This window comes from Erigeron canadensis, chromosome 4 (assembly GCF_010389155.1).
Source record: "Erigeron canadensis isolate Cc75 chromosome 4, C_canadensis_v1, whole genome shotgun sequence".
Taxonomy (NCBI): domain Eukaryota; kingdom Viridiplantae; phylum Streptophyta; class Magnoliopsida; order Asterales; family Asteraceae; genus Erigeron; species Erigeron canadensis.
The window spans coordinates 28,445,733-28,463,635 of NC_057764.1; the positions used below are offsets into that span (position 1 = coordinate 28,445,733).

At 30.6% G+C, this 17,903-nt stretch overlaps 2 protein-coding genes across 2 annotated transcripts; one reads left to right on the top strand and one right to left on the bottom strand.

The window, feature by feature from the left end:
* The first annotated feature begins 375 nt into the window (after positions 1-375).
* Positions 376-6,349, top strand: LOC122595494 (DNA-binding protein SMUBP-2). The gene is made up of 15 exons (XM_043767862.1): positions 376-576; positions 1,165-1,269; positions 1,678-1,746; positions 1,965-2,054; positions 2,127-2,210; positions 2,278-2,442; positions 2,542-2,729; positions 3,201-3,273; positions 3,481-3,534; positions 3,636-3,893; positions 4,579-4,785; positions 4,894-4,997; positions 5,095-5,239; positions 5,766-5,900; positions 5,981-6,349. The coding sequence occupies exons 1-15, from the start codon at positions 472-474 to the stop codon at positions 6,155-6,157; spliced, it is 1,959 nt and encodes a 652-aa protein (XP_043623797.1). The 5' UTR covers positions 376-471; the 3' UTR covers positions 6,158-6,349.
* A 3,984-nt stretch (positions 6,350-10,333) lies between these two features.
* LOC122598394 (coniferyl alcohol acyltransferase-like) lies at positions 10,334-13,323 on the bottom strand. The gene is made up of 3 exons (XM_043770989.1): positions 12,872-13,323; positions 11,440-12,000; positions 10,334-11,001 (listed from the first exon to the last, which is right to left on the bottom strand). The coding sequence occupies exons 1-3, from the start codon at positions 13,295-13,297 to the stop codon at positions 10,591-10,593; spliced, it is 1,398 nt and encodes a 465-aa protein (XP_043626924.1). The 5' UTR covers positions 13,298-13,323; the 3' UTR covers positions 10,334-10,590.
* Positions 13,324-17,903: the final 4,580 nt, after the last annotated feature.

Here is a 17,903-nt window from a genome sequence, read left to right on the forward strand (position 1 = left end):
TCCTTTACAATTTCTACATTGCTGGGTAGTTTTGACATTTTTAAAAGTGAAAAAAAGTAACGGACGAAAAATGAACAAAAAAACTAATGAATGTTGACAATCTTAACGGAGAAAAACTAACACTGTTATCGCAGGAACGAAAATTGAAAAAGTACTAAATTTAGGGTTTTTTTGTTATTTTTTCTCTTTAAAAACGAAAAATGTAAAACGTGAGAAGTTGAATGACGAAAAATATAATTTTCTCTAAAAATAATTACTGAATCTCAAAAAAAAAAAAATTCTTGTTTTTCTTTGATTAAAAGCGAAATTCAGTTTTAAAAAAAAAAAAAGATATATGTTGACATTTCATGACAATCTTTGTTGAATACTAGAGACTAGAGTAGATTAGTAAAAACAGAGGGGGCTAACAGGAGCAACTCCCCGGAGCCTAAATCAATTTTCGGCAGTACGGCGGCGGCATAAACTGCAGTCATGGAGACCTCAAAAAACATGAAAAAATCAATATCATCAAATAATAATAAAATATCAGTTGAACAATTTGTCTCCAAAATGAACCCCCTTATCGATATGGAAAAGGTACTTTTTTTTACGGTTTGCTAGTCATATTTATTTTATTTTATTGTTTATATAAGTACTTATGAGGTATAAATAGTTAAGATTGCGTATTAGTTTTATCGAATTTTAGTAACCCGATAGGCAGTTTAGTTTTATGAGCAAAACCATAGACACTCTCTTGATTTGCTAATCTTTTCGGACCACTGAAAATGAATGCACATGTAGCCGAGACTGCGTTAGCAGGCATCTGACCACCCGTATCAAAAGTAACACCACTCGTGCATCTTAATGATCGATGCCCCCTAAGTCTCCCTGGTTAGTAGTCACACACGAGACTTAAAGCCAAGTAAACAACCAAAAGCTAAAAACGACGTTATCCTGATTTGCCAATCTATATGGCAGGGATTTTTTCTTGGTAATTTGGAAAACTCTGCGTGTGCTTTTTTTGTTTGTTTTTTTTTTTTTCTTGCATAGAATGATTGATCATTATTTTACTTGAATACATGAAATCGTGTGCTAATATATATAATTTCATAATGTGGTTGGTTAGATTTTATTGTTAGTGGACTAGTGATGGATACTTAATGTGTGTGTATACGATCATTGCAGGAAGCTGAGATATCTGCATCAATGAGCTCTGGTGCTAATCGAAATTTGGATTCTGCTTCCAAGAGAGGATCTACCATTCTTAATTTGAAATGTGTAGATGTTGAGGTTTGTACTTTTCACTTATAGTTTTGTTATTATTAGCTTTACTGATATGTTTAAAAGAAAACCCGTGTACAGTTTTGTGTTTGGACTTTGGACCGAACCTTAATTATGTATTTATGTTGATTAATATTGGTATGTGAGGGGTTTTTCACCCAAGTTGGGTGCATAACAGCCCCATACTCACTTTTCTAATATATATATATATATATCATTCTATGCCAGAATTGCAGAAATATTAGAAAAAACCATACAACGTCCTCTTAGAAGAAAAAAAAATCATTTGTTGTGTGAAGAAATCGTATTACTTGTCATTTGAAAAAGGAAAAAAAAAATGCTGGACTTTATACGTGTGTAGGTTGCTAAAGTCTTAACTTTCAATTTTTACGCCTTTTTCATCTTGCTTTACTGTAGACGGGGTTGATGGGCAAAAGTCTTGTTGAACTTCAATCGAACAAAGGGGATGTGCTACCGGCTCACAAGGTAAAATAGTTGACACATTCTTCACAAAGTTACACTGTCGTTTCCATAATTCAATGTATCTATTTGTGTTTGTTTAATCTATGTATACCATTGATATAGAACTATTCATGTTATTATGTGATTGTCCAAATTTCAAAAATAGCTATTTCTATAATAAATTTCCTTCCCCTCCCTCCTCTCTCCTTGCTTAAGCCTAACGGTTTTTTATTATGTTGCAGTTTGGGACTCATGATGTTGTTGTTCTCAAACCAAACAAGGCTGATTTAGGGTCTCCCGCTCTTGGACAGGGTGTTGTTTATCGACTGAAGGTAGTCAAGTTTCCTCTCAAGACAATTTAATTTTTTGTTCATTATTCTAAATGCTTAGCTTACATATTACAGGATTCATCAATCACCATTGCTTTTGATGATATCCCAGAAGAAGGTTTAAATAGTTCTCTACGCATCGAGAAAGTGGCGAATGAGGTATGATGATCCTAACTATTAGCTTTTCAACTCCGTGTTTAATTTCTTATATAATATATCTGTGTAGGTGACATACCGCAGAATGAAGGACACATTGATACAATTAAGTAAAGGAATTCAAAGGGGTCCTGCTTCAGACTTGGTTCCTGTATTATTTGGAGAGAGATCTCCCACGGTAGTGAAAAAAGAGGTCTCGTTTATTCCGTTCAATAAAAACCTTGATCACTCTCAGGTGCTCAACTTCTTTTCTCAATTTTCTTTTGCATACAAATGAACACACGGATAATCTTTTTGATTTGTTGAATAACACATTGTTTTTCTTTTCTCCAAGAAAGATGCTATTAGAAAAGCCTTGTCATCAAAAGACGTCTTTCTACTGCATGGACCTCCTGGAACAGGAAAGACGACGACTGTGGTGGAAATTATTTTACATGAAGTGAAACGTGGATCAAAGATTCTTGCTTGTGCTGCCTCTAATATTGCTGTTGATAACATCGTTGAACGACTTGTTCCTCACAGGTAATATATTTCTGGAGGTGGCAAAATGGGCAGGTTAGGCAGGTTTGGTAATGCATTAAATTGGGGTTTTGTCAAAACACATAGGTTTTGGTGCTGGTCGAATTTGGTTGGGTTGACCTGAAACACAAGTTATTAACTTTTCAAGTAAAATGATCCATGTCTTAAGATTTGGTTACAAAGTTTAGGTTTATTTCAATGATAATCTGAATTTATAAATAAATAGATTCTCGAGGTTCATTGAGTTACAAATACTCTGTGTTGCCTTTTGTTCTGTTTTACCAGCTTTCTATTTAGTTTTGTATTATTCATTTACCTATTTGACGCATTACAAATAAAACATAACACAAATCAACCCCTAGTAAATGGGCCAAAGTTGCCACATTTATATGATTCTCTATACATTAGAAGCAGAGCGTTAAACATTTATTTAGCATATCGTATACTAACCTAACTGATTATTTTGTGGATTAGAGTAAAGTTAGTGAGAGTGGGACATCCTGCACGGCTGCTACCCCAAGTATTAGAGAGCGCTCTTGATGCACAAGTAAGGATTATTGTAAACTAGGTTATTATGCATTTGGGAATATCATTTAGGTTATTGCACTTTGCCCATAAGGGAGTGTTATTTGTTATCATTTTTTAAATTATTTCCTCAAGGTTGAAAAAATGGCTGTATGGGAATGTGGATTGTTGAATCATCACTTTGGTCTATCTGAGGTTGTTTTACTCATGATCAGTTGATTATCTTTAGGTGTTACGTGGCGATAACAGTTCTCTTGCAAATGACATTAGGAAAGAAATGAAGGTAAAGGCTATTTTGAGTAAAAACCAAAAATTGAATTTTGTTCATCTTAGTTTTGTTTCGGTTTTTGTTTCCAATCAATGCTTTCTCTTATGGATTTTCAGGCATTGAATGGTAAATTGTTGAAAACTAAAGATAGAAACACAAAGAGGGATATCCGCAAGGAACTCAGGATGCTTTCCAAAGAAGAGCGCAAGAGGCAGCAACTGGCTGTGACAGATGTAATAAAAAATGCAGATGTTGTTCTAACCACTCTCACAGGTTCATTAACAAGAAAATTAGATGGCACTTCGTTTGATCTTGTGATAATTGACGAAGCTGCTCAAGCACTTGAAGTAGCTTGCTGGATTGCTCTACTAAAGGTAACAAAGCAAAAAAGAAAACGTTCATGGAACATAGAAATTGATTTCTACTTTGTTCTTATGCTCCCTTCACCTCAATGACTTTACTCCCTCAAAAAGTCGAGGTGTTCAGATATGGAGATGTGAAACTGATTATTCTATTTAGAAAGTCACAGTAATCAGTTTTTTAGTGTTTGGATAAGATCATGATTATGATTATCCAATTAGTGGGTCACATAGTTTGTGTTGAACAATCAGTTCCTTCCAAACTGTTGATGTAGGAGAAAACTAAAAGGTTTTTTATACTCTCTTTTATTAACTTATTTTGAACACTTATCATCTAAGTTTCTTGTGGTTATTAAAGTTTACCAGAATTATATAATTAAAACAAATGATTATAGTTCTAGAAAATAAGTTTTCATGTTTAATTTGGTGGTACTTCAAAGATAAAGAGTGGTTACCTAAATTATCAGAATTAAGAAACAACAGCTCTTAACTTTAGCCACTAGAAGCACAACCAAACATCTTCCAATACTTGAACTCTTGATTTCATGCCTTATTGTCCGTGATTGTTTAGAAGGAATTAGAACAATAGCTGGTTCAATGGTTTCATCCTAATAACCCATTTTGGGCAATTGTAGTGGCTACTAATAGGTATATGACTCTGTTGTCAACATAAATGTACTTTTGAACATATATATTGTAGGGTTCAAGGTGCATACTTTCTGGGGATCATCTTCAACTTCCTCCAACAATCCAGAGTGTTGAAGCGGAGAAGAAAGGATTGGGAAAGACTCTCTTCGAACGCCTTGCAGACTTGTATGGTGATGAAGTCATGTCTATGCTCACTGTTCAGTATCGCATGCATGAACTAATAATGAACTGGTCATCGAAAGAGCTATACCACAGTAAGGTACTTGAAGCGTTTTTCTCAGAACCAAGATCATGAAAAAGTTCCATGTTTTGTTTGTAAAATAACGCATTCTTTGTGATTAAATTAGTTTTGGCATTATCATGATAGATTAAAGCGCATGCAAGTGTTGCTGGACATACATTACATGAGCTCGAGGGTGTAGAAAAGTCTTCCTCAGCGGAGCCTACTCTTGTTCTCATAGACATAGCAGGGTGACTTTCCTCAATTATTTTGATCTAGCTTTATTCATTAGATAAGTTTTGTAGCTGAAGTTCTTGTTTTATTGGCCACTGTTATATTTTTATGTAGCTGTGACATGGAAGAAAAGAAGGATGAAGAAGAAAGCACATTAAATGAAGGTGAAGCTGAAATTGCTATAGCACATGCAAAAAGACTGATTAGAAGTGGAGTGCCTGCTTCTGATATTGGAATAATTACTCCTTACTCAGCACAGGTAAAGTAAAGCTTCATAGAGTTGGCAATGATCAGGCAGGTTGGTAGGGTAACACGTCAAAATTGTTTTGGGTCAAAACAGGTCATTGTTGGTGCGATCAAAAGGATTTAGGTCGGATTGGTTTAGTAATCATGATTACAAATCTGATTTATTACTATAGTCAAATTTTTGACCAATGTGAGTGAGGAAGTTTATGCATTAAAACATGCCTTGGATGACATTCAACCTGTTTAAACCATCTAAAACTGACCTATCATCTTCAAGCTAATTTTCTTGATTTTACCCATTTGACCCGTTCCAGATGAAACATAACTGAAATGACCCATTAACAAGCAGATGGGCTGAAATTTCAAGCTCTACTCCTTTTGCGCCTTTTTAGTTTGTTTAAATGTTCTCATAAGGAAGTGATTAACTTTGTTCCAAGTTATGTTCACTTTGACTTTGGATTCCACATAAATAAAATAAACTTTGTGAAAGAAATACCTTTTTGGATTGTTGGTTATCTTATGTTGCAACTATTTTGTAGGTTGTTTTATTAAGAATGCTGAGAACCAATGATGACAAGTTAAAAGATCTTGAAATCTCGACCGTGGATGGTTTCCAGGGCCGGGAAAAGGAAGCCATCATCATATCAATGGTTAGGTCAAACACAAAGAAAGAGGTATATTCTTATGCAATCTATATAATCGGACCAGATTTTGATGATCAATGAAATATTTTGACATCAAGTTTATACTCCAGGTTGGATTTTTGAGTGATCGCAGACGTATGAATGTTGCCGTAACACGGGCAAGGAGACAGTGTTGCCTTATATGCGACACTGATACCGTGAAAAGCGACTCGTTCTTGAAACGTTTGGTTGAATATTTTGAAGAACATGCAGAGTATTTGAGTGGTTCGGAGTATGCAAATGAATGAATGAGATTAACTTTCTAGATTTTTGGTTCCAGATATGCATGGTTCAAGCTTCAAACCATGAGCATTAATTTTCTCTTGCAGTTCTAGAACAGTGTACTATAATTGTGCTCATGTACTGAACTACTGATATACCGATCCCATATCGACAATCTTATTGATTTCTAGAAACTTAAACGATGATTTAACAAAGTAGAGGAATGTAGTATTTTTAGTTGGTTAATCTAGAAAGACGATGCCGAATGCTGATGCATCGTTTGTCTCTCATGTTTTGGCAGTAACATGTAGAGAATCTTACTCATAAAAGTCATTATATGGACCGTATTATCTTATTACAAGCATCGCACATGGAAAAGTTATAAAAATGGATTAGTTGGGAAACACTGTTACCTTTCAAAAATATAAAAAGAAAAAGTTGAGAAACGATGTTTAGTGACCCATTCCGTTTTCATGCATGTTTGGCCGACAACTTATATCAGTCCATATGCATAAGCAGCTAGCTACCGCACACCGATCGAGTTATTATTTTGTAAGCAAATTAAAATTCCATAATGATATTTGTAGTATTAAATTAGTGTTCAGATCCGTCCAATGAATGGATATTCTCAAAATATATTAATCAAAGATAAAAAATTGAAATTAAATTATATTAAACAGATATTGAATAAAATTCAAATACCTAAAAATAAAACCTAAAACGATTCAAATAAGGCAAAAAGTTAAAAAAATAATGCGTAATAAACTAATCTTTCGGAGAAGACTCAATGATTTCTTCAAAAGTTCTGAAATCAAAATAGTGAATAGGACCGGAATAGTTATCAAGAACTTTGACTAGAGTGTCGGACTAAAAGGTGATCTTATATGTATGATCTGAGTAACCTAAATAGCCACTCCGTCGGTCAAAAGACTCCTAAAATTTTCCGCCCATTCACCATTGACCGAGCCATGTATGGTCGTGCTCTGCAAATAGCAAAAAAAAACATGAAAAAATCTAGTAAGTTATTTTATAAAGTTTCTAAGTATTATTAATAATGTACTTGTCGTCGAAACAAAGCTTGCGTTTATATTTAACTATATATCAATCAATAAACGTAAACATATATTAATAATTAAAAACTAAAGAAGTTGAATTACGTACCAAGATCAAGTACTAATTCTTGATGGGTAAGTTTCTGCTTAATAAATCTCTCTCTCTCTCTCTCTATATATATATATATATATATTCTTAGTAAATTAATTCTTGATGACACTTTTGATGTGCTAATACAAGAGTGTTTTTCTTATGCAACGAAAAGTTAGCGAGCAAACAGTAATTTCTTTTGGTTTCCATCAAATATAAACGATTTAAAAATTTACATAGTAATGGTATGATTCGAGCAACCATCAATATGACCAATATCACAACTTAATCAATACGAAAGCTAAAGAAGCAACATATGAAAATTAACTCCATATAAATGTTGATTTCAGTTCACCATTTTTTTCAACTTTAGTTAAATAAAAAGAGAAACAAAAAATGTATAATATATAATTTGAAAAATATATACCAATCCATCAACAAAGACCATCTCGAACGTTTTGATTTTCTTCGGGTTGTTCCACTCCGAAACAGTCCACACATACACAACACATAGTCGTAACATGTGTTGGCTTAATATCTTCAAGATGAACTAATGTGGTCTACTGGTCTTATTTTTTTATTGTTGAAAAAGAAGCCATAATGAACCTATAATGGACAACAAACTAAATTAAAAGAGATAATAATAACAACATAAGAATTCAATGTTAAATTATAATAATAATGATTAAATATGAACAAAGTATATAAATATAAAAAAATCTTTTTGGTAGTCGATCTTATGTTTTTTTTTTTTTTGGCCAAAATGAACTAATGTGGTTTTATTTTTTGTTTTTGATGAAGAAGCCATAATGAACCTATAATGGATAACAAACTAAATTAAAAGAGATAATAATAACAATAACATAAGAATTCAATGTTAAATGATAATAATAATGATTAAATATGAATAAAGTATATAAACAAAAAAACATTTTGGTAGTCGATTTTAGGGTTTTTTTTAATTTTTTTATTTTTTTGCCGTAGGGGTTTTTTTTTTTTTTTTTTTTTTTTTTTTTTTTTGAATATGTGAGGATTTTCTAGATGATATATATAGATAACAATAATAAAGTTTTTTTTATTAGATTTTTTTATTAAAGTAAGATTATTATAGATACTTAGACTAAAAGTATGTGATTAATGATTGTATATTGATCTAGAATCCAGATACGTGATATTCTCAACAAGTTAAGACAAAAGGACGGAAATCACACACGTACTGCGAAGAAGACAAATGAATATTTTAGGCACACCACATGCTTCTCATCTTGTACTTTATATAGATTTATTAACAAACAAACTTGTTCTTATATTCTTATATATAAGAAATGATTAATCCTCCTAATAATCTTCTTAACTATAAGATGATAAAATGTGGAAAAATTAGGGGGTAAGATTAGAAAAGTGAATTAGCAAATATTATATATCTTGTTAATGTATTAGGAGAAATATTAGGCTATTTGGTTAAGAGAATTTATCATTTTCTTTTTTATATTCATGCTTCTCTTCCGTGTTTACATTGTATTTGAACATTATTATATTCTAAAACTATTTAATTTCAAAAGTAGAATGTGCGCAATGGGCACGAGGGTTCATTTCCAATCCTCACATTTGTGACTGTAAATTAATTAGATGAATAATTAGCTCACGTTTTTTTAATGATATTTTTTATGGTTATGCCGACGATGATAGGTTGATTTGGTAATTGGTTTGTTCCAATTTCATAAAAATAAAGCAAAGCAGGGATGGAGTTATTATACATGTAGATACCGATCTCTTAGGTAAAATAATATGGTGTTTGTTGACTTGTTTGTAACACATCAATCAATTAAACATAATTTGCCTTTGAAATTATCCAATAACTTTTATAAGAGAGTATAGATTAAGTTTGATTGATTGATTTATTTATTTTTTGAACATTCAAATCAAATTTATTATATATCAATATAAAATCGAATTTATTATATATCAATGCAAAAACATTGATATATAATAAATTTGATTTGAATGTTCAAAAATAAAATAAAAATCAATCAGACTTAATCTATACTCCCTTATATAAATTATTGGGTAATGTTGAAAGTTTAGAATTTTTGAGACATGCGAATTTATTTATTTGCCCCTACACACAGGAATGGAGCCAGACAAATTTTTGCGAGGGAGCAATTTTAAAAGTTGTTTGTCATACTTATAAGAGTCGTATCAGAGAATGTAAAAAAGAAAAAGCTCTAACTTGAAAATAAAAAAATGGACTCTCAAAAAAATTTGTTATCTACACCGGGTCTAACACTCATATTTAAAAATACTAGTTTTTTTTAATAAATAATGACCACACGTGTCAAACAAGGTCTTATTAAATGAAAACGTATTCAATCATATAATGCAAGAAAACCAAAAAATATACTTCTTTGCATATAATTAGCTTGTATATATATATATATATATAGGTTTTAGGTAAAATAAAACAAGTATTAATGTAAAATAAATAAAACAATAGGTTTTTGTACAGCGATAACCACCGTGCATCATAAAAATCATCGCACATCAATTGTTTTGTGATTATTCATGCATCAATTTAACCATGATCTAAGGGTTGAGGTCTTATCTTATTTGTTTTACCAAAATACTTGTTTTACAATATCCAATCCCTATATATATATATATATATATATATATATATATTCTACATTAATTATGATAATTATAATTGTTTGTGATAATTAAATATATATATATATAATAATTTGAAAGAAAATAAATTTTTTATAATTAGTTCCACTGTAATATACAACGCATTTACATACCCAAACAACGAAATTTTTTTTATTAAACTATACTTCATTTTATCGATTAACTAAAATCAAAACAACTTGAGTTTTTTTAATCTCCCAATGCAAAATTATATCTTAAAATTAATGCTTGGATGACCAGTGATATCCAAATAATAAGTTTATGACAAGTTGATAACGAAGGTAACATTTGTATTTATTTCCTACGTATTTTTCTTAATTTTAGAAAAAAAAATTACAAATATACTATTTAAATTTGAAAAATTACATTGTACTAAAATTAAAGTGGAGGTCCACTGCCCCAATGCTACAGTCGTCCCTGCCTACACACCCATTATTCTCTAGCCCTGTTCTTCCATTTCTATAGCTCTTTTTTTTGGCATACACTCTTATCTTTCTTTGGCAAACAATTAAGTAAGTAATACACAAACTGACCAAAAATCAAGAGTCAAAAACAAGATAATCATGAGACGGGAAACCCTGTCCACGATATCAGCTGTAACGCACGGTATCATGCTCGTCTAAAGTAATTAAGAAATCTTGAGGTAATCAGTATTTAAGGGTTTAAACATATGGCGAGCATGTGCCTCAATGTAGCTCATATGTTTTAATGGCAAATGCATATAAACAACCCAATCTTCATTGTTAGATGGACTTGGCAATGTCATCACGTAGCAATCCTTCCTTGCAGAAGGGACATGGCATGATCCGAATGCCACCTTACCCCACCCGAAATCCATCTTGTCCATGATCTGAAATCTCTGTCCCGACGAAACCATCATAGCCATCTCTCCGTTGGCAAACGCCCTTGCTATTAGCGGTTGTGACCTTCGTTCTTCCACCCAGTCAATTAAGTCCAAGAAATGCTCTTTAGTAGTGGCTGTTTGCAAAAAGTCATGAACCTCTGTTGCTACATTGCTCAATGACATCTCCTTTAACTCCTATTCAACCAATTAGTGTACTCGTTATATTGTTGCAAAGTGATAGATATACTTGTGAGTAAATGTAGGAACAAAGATTAATTATTTGGTTTATGGTTTGAAAACGAAATAAATTATGAATATTGAATAGAACCATAATTGTCTAATAGGTGAATGCCCAAAGTTCATACTCCATGTCATAGTTTGACTTTTGAGTCTTTAATTTTGAACTTTGACCATAAATTACTTTGATTGTGTTAGACAATACTTTATGTAAATAGATGAATGGATTGAGTTTTAAATGTATTTTCATTGGTATAGTTTTCATCGAATGTTATATAACACAAACAAAAATATTTATGCTCAAAGTTTTTTAAAGTTTTTAAATTAATTAAGATAGATGGAAATTGATATAGTGAATGAGTAATTAGCATGTCTTTTCATTAAAGAAAACCTTACTTGTGATGTTTTTGAGCCATATGGCATTGACAAGACGTTGCCAAAGTGCGAAGCCACTAGTTTTCCTTTCTCTTCTCCGTCTCCCTGACTCAACCTACTCCTTCCATCAACGGCGATAGCCATATTGCAAATCTGGTTGTGATTTCCGGAGCTTTCCATGCTCAAAGCAACTATCTTCCACAAAAAAGAGGTGAACGCTTCTAGCTTTGACCTCCTACGTCCGTTTTCACTTGCTAACAATTGTAGTGTTTTTAGTTGCTCACTCTCAATGTAAAATATACGATTAACTAGTAAACTATCATCGTCGTCCTCTTGGCTTTGGCTGTTTTCAAGCTCGGGTGAGGGTAGAAATGGAGCAAACACATTGTCGATTGAGGGAGAATAAGTGGTTGGACACCTTGGATTGAGAATAGACCTTTGAAAAGAGGGAAACATAGATGGGATTTCGGACCGAGCCAGGTCTGCCCATGATGATATAAACATGTTAGCCGAGTAACCATCTGCTGCTCGATGATCAAACATGCACCCTATCACCATGCCTCCACATTTCAACTCCGTGATCTGCCATAGCCCATATATATTATCACAATATTAATATAGCATGATCATATAATTCTATTCAAAATAGATAAAGCGTGATTTAATTAAGGTTGATAATTGATTACAAACAATATTGCATTTGTTCACACTTTTAGGTGAGTGTGAACAAATTAAAAATTTTGTCACGCTTTCTAGTGTGTAGAAATATATTAAATTAAAAGTGTATGGAAATTTCTACACACTAAAAAGTGTGTAGAAATAAAAGTTCACACTTTTTAGTGTGAACTTTCATAATTATTTTGTCACACATCATTTGTTCACGCTAACTTTTTTAGTTACCGTGGACAAATGGGGTGTGACAAAATAATTATGAAAGTTCACACTAAATTATTTCCACACACCTTTTAGTATGAAAAAATTTCCACACACTTTTAATTCAATATATTTCTACACACTAAAAAGCGTGACAAAATTTTTAATTTGTTCACACTCACCTAAAAGTGTAAACAAATGCAATATGATTTGTAGGGTAAATAGTTACAAATTGCAAAATTAATACTCATACTAAAACTACTAATAAGTACTAGCAATTAAAGTACTAGTGCCCGCAAGGGATATAAGAAAAAAGATATCTACGCTGAAAGGGTAATTATATTTACGGGTCAAAAGCGTCAGTCCAAATTAAGGACTTGAGTTCTAAGGACGGGCCGAATAAAAACAGGCTCCTACCCTTAGCTAGCGAATTCAAATATATAAACAAATCTGTTTATAAATGACAATTATGGTAAAAACTCTTTTATTTTTTAAAAAATGTGCCCCAAAAATTATGGGCCTTGGACGGGTCAGGTTCCCCTGCCTCTCCAGGGCCTCCCCTGAAAGTACTAGTGATTACCTGAACAGCAAGCACACCCCTTGGTTTCTTTGGCATTAGTTTACCCTCAATACACTCATCAGGATTATACAAATTGAGTTCCTTGAGCTCCACGTCAGCAAAAGCTTCAGTGAAATCAACTCCTTGGTTGTTGCAATGAATTTGGTTCTCTCCGGAAACTCCATTCCACGCTATCTCACCGGAGAGTGGGTAGTAGAGCGCGAGAGCTCGAGATAATGATTCTTTGAGGACTTTTAACGTGGCGCGGAAACTACCATGGGAGGGCTTGTTGTAGCAAAAGAAAGAACCAACATCAAAAGGTGGCACAAGCAAGTCAAGGTTTGTGAATGGTAACCAATGGTCAACATTCCATGGTTCATTATCTTTTGCATACACCACTTGCTTCTCGACCACCTTCACTATGAATCTTTTATCTTCAATTCCCATAATTATATATGTGTGTGTGTGTTTGAGTAGAGATATTTAGAGAGATTGTTGTGATTAAAACACGAAATAATTGGTAAATATATATATAGGTGTCGCATGTGTCATGCAAGTTTCTAGTTTTAAAATTTGAGGTGTGAAATGAAGTGTGAAATGTCAAATATCTGCATTAAAAAAATATATAATAACTTAATTAACTAGTTAAAAAGGGTATGAACGTTCATAACTCTAAATCCAAGAGAACTTATAAAGAGCTCGCGATCTAGTCACAAAAAAGTTCATTTTTTTAGGTTTCACATTGAAGTGGAACCCTCACTCAATCCAAAGCAGTTTTAATTTAGAATATAAAAATAACTTTTAAGTAAGATTTCATATGACTTTAACCTATCGACTCTAATCGATCTAACGTTTTTTTTTTTTTTTTGACATATATTGACACGGATACTCTTTGATTTGGCGTGCTTTAGAATAAATTGATATGCTTTATCTTTTTTACGACATGACACGATCATCGGCTCGCATAGACAGCATTTACCTTTAGGAGTGCTTAATCAAAGTGAATGGAAATGTAATAGAGAATGAATATAGTGGGAAAAAATGAGTATTTGGAAAGAGAATCGATTCCGTCGTTTGGTACAAGCAGAGAATGAATATATAAAAAATACTAAATTTTAAATAATAATCAAATTTAATACATATAACATCACTAAAACAAAAAAAAAATTAAAAAATTTCCATTCCCATTAATTCTCTACATTTCATAGAGAATTGAGGGAATGGAATCGATTCCCTATTCTCGATTCTCTTTCCCATTCTCCATTACAACCAAACAAGAGAAATGTTTCTCATTCCATTTCCACCATTTCCATTCCATTGTACCAAACACCCCTTTAGATGATATCTTGTTGGGCTTTTCTATTATACGGGCCCGTGTCATTTGGAGTAATTTGAATTTGAATAGATTGGAATCTGATTGAATTGGAATCTGAATGAATTATAATCGGTTTATATTTGGTTGACCAGAATTAATTTGAATGAAATGAAATTCATAATATAAATAATAATAATAATTTATTAATACTTTATTATAAAATTAATATTTATAAGATAATATACATTTTATTAACATTTATAGTTTTATAAAATAATAACTTTTTTATAAACTAATAAAATATTTATAAACTAACATTTTATGTATTAAATAAATAACTATATTGTGAAAATAATTTTATAAAATAATAAATAAATGTTATAAAATAATAAGTTTTTTAAAAAAAATGAAATTTTATAATCTAAAAATTATTCTTATTAAGTTATATAAAAAATAATTAGTTTTTTTTTATAAAATAATAGTTACTAAATATATTTTTATATAAATAAAAAAAATTAAATATAAAATTTTGTATAAAAATATTATTAGTTTTTTTTTATAAAATAATAACTTTTTATAAAAAAAAAATTAAACCTTGTAAACTAAAAATTCTTTTTATAAGTTAAAATACATTTGATAACAATAATATATATAAATATTAATAAACTTTTATAAAATCTTAACTAATAATCATTAACAAAATAAAAAATATTTGTTTAATAATAATATAATAAAAATAATATTAAATATAGTTTAATAACTACGAGTATATTAAGTATAATCAATAATTTCAAACATTCCATTCATTTTGCCATGGAATGTTGAATTCATTTATTTGATGGATTCCATTATTCCAATTCCATTTCCTTACGAATCAAACACTTCATGGAATAGAATCTGAATTCTATTCTGTCAACTAAAGAGGATATGAAATGGAATTCAGATTCCAATTCCATCGTATTCTTAAAAATTCTGCGAACCAAACACCCTAAAGAGAGTGCGAATTCAACCCCACACGTAAACATGATGAGTTTCACACATGTTGCATTACATTGGATTACAGCAAAACTCAACTTCATCAATTCACTCCACGAAAACAAAATATTTCACAATTTGAGTATATATAAATTGGTACTTCGATTCCCATTATCATTTGAAATATTTGTATCCAAAATATATCTCATGATTTTGTTTTTGAGTTGGCTAGCTAATTTTACCTAAACTCTCATATGATTTTGTCAAAAATCTCAATGAATATCAAGATATAATCATTAAACCATACAAGTCTATATTTTTAAACTGCGCCAAAATGATTTTTAGCTTTGATGGTATATATATTGGTATACGTCAAATGCATTATACGAGTAGCTTAAATTTTTATTAAGTTATCTTTCTTTATAATAAATAAAAGAAGATTGTCTTCCTAAAGTATTTTTAGAAAAAATATTATGTGGCAAACCCACATATTTTTTTATAAAATTTTTTTTTGATTTATGATGTCATATATATATATATATATATATGAAAAAAAACCCATTATATTAAATGCTTATTTAAAGTTCCTAATCTTTTATTAGAGATAAAGAAAGTTATTTTTCAACATAAATCTTTAAATTTTTTTTTTTGTTTTAACCCAAATGGTAATCTTATTTTATGTATTTTTGTCTTAGTCGATTCATTATTTTTATATCAATATCAAGTTATAATATATTAATAACAAAAATTACATAACTTTTTTTTACTACATATTTTTCATTTCTAAGACTTTAATTAGAATACCCGGATTGAACCCGGATTAATTAGCTAGTTATCAAATATAAATATTAGTGACATTAGTATGATTGGATAACCCCTGGCCCTGCTTAATGGTAAGGTGGGCGTTCACCACTGTTTATATTAACTCAACTAGATTAAACCCGCACGTTATGCAGGGCTCACTAAAAGTGTAATTTAAAGGTAACAGATAAATACATTTTTATTCATGATTTATGATAATTATAATTAGTTAGATTACAACTGATGCAAATAATAAAATTATAATTTATGATTATATGATATATATCAAATATATTAAAACATGACTAATGAAACGTAAATATTTATAAATCATATGCAAAGATGACACCTAAAAATACATAATTTTTTTAGTTATATATAAAGAATTAAATTTAAATAATTACTAAAATTTAATATATCTTTAGGGCAGATTTAAGAGAACTTATATGATAGGATTAATTTGATTCAAGATAATATCAGTTTGCAACCGACTTATTATATACTAATTTACTTATTCATTATTTGTACAACTTATTATATACAATTTTGTAGATTTATGATACGATGCAACCGACTTCACGTGAATAACAAATAACAAAAGAAGTTATTTTTAATAATTATAATGATGACTAGGATTAATGATTAAGAATAATTTAAATGACATGGATAAACACTACAAAAAAACTTCATTTTTGGGACATATTTAGCGACAACATTAGCGACGTTTTTACTCCTAGCGACATGCCTTGTGATATTTAGTTTGCCATCGCTATAAATGAGTTGCAAATTTTGGTGACATCTATTATCATGTTGCTATTATTAGAGACAACATTTGCAACATAATAATGTATGTCACAGATTTTTGCGATATCAAAAGCTATGTTGCCATGTGCGACTCAATTTTTTTTTGCGTCATACTTAACTATGCTACTAATCTTGCCGCTATTTTTGGACTTGTTGCTATACACGTCTTAGCTATTTTTGGACTTGTTTAAACATATGACACCTTAAAATTAGGAAATTAATGAAAAAACGACAACTAATAAAAAAATCTTACATGACATGTTCTTATAAATACCAACTAAGTAAAAACATATCCTCTCTTAGTTATATAGAGAGATGTATCTTTTAATTAATTAATTTGTTTTTTTATAATATTATTAAGATCGGTCTTCAGTGATATAGTAACTCTCTAAACTCAAAAAGTTCAAAAACAATAGCCGGGTTGTAAATCAACTTTTAAATAGGGTGATCATTTGTACTTACCTTCTTTTCTTTTATCGAATATATATTACCAAATAAATGTAAGTTAAGATAATGCATCATATCGTATAGTAATATTGTTATATACATTTTGTGATGTATTACTAAGTTAAATATAATGTTGCACAGATCAATTATCTATTTATATATTACAGTTAAAATTATGATGAAAGATTTCGATTGCACGCTACGAGTATTCTGATGAAGCTGCGTAAGTAAAATAAAATAAATTAAAAGTAAAAAAAAAAAAAAAGAAGAAAGAAAAATTAAACATATGCGTGCCATAATTTTGACAAATTTACAGAATTACCACCACGTTGAGATGAACCGTTGATCAAAGTGAGCCCGCATCTAATGGTCCAAATTAAGTTGATATTTTTTACTTTATCTGAACCCTTTAACTTTACTGAACCTGATCCCACAAACAAAAATTCATCGGATCAGATATAGACTTGACACACAAAAAAGTTTACTGTATGACAGTATATATTATATCAGCTATGACGTTATTCATGACATTTAATTGCATTTTTCTTTCATTAGTTGGAGCGCGCAGTTGATTAGGACTTATAGTTAAAGGAACTATTAAAAATAAAATAAAAAATTAGATGGGAACTCCCTGATCCCATATACTATTTGGTACCCACTAATCTTCTAGCTATGTTAGTGTTCAAGTGAATCTCACCACTTAATAATCCC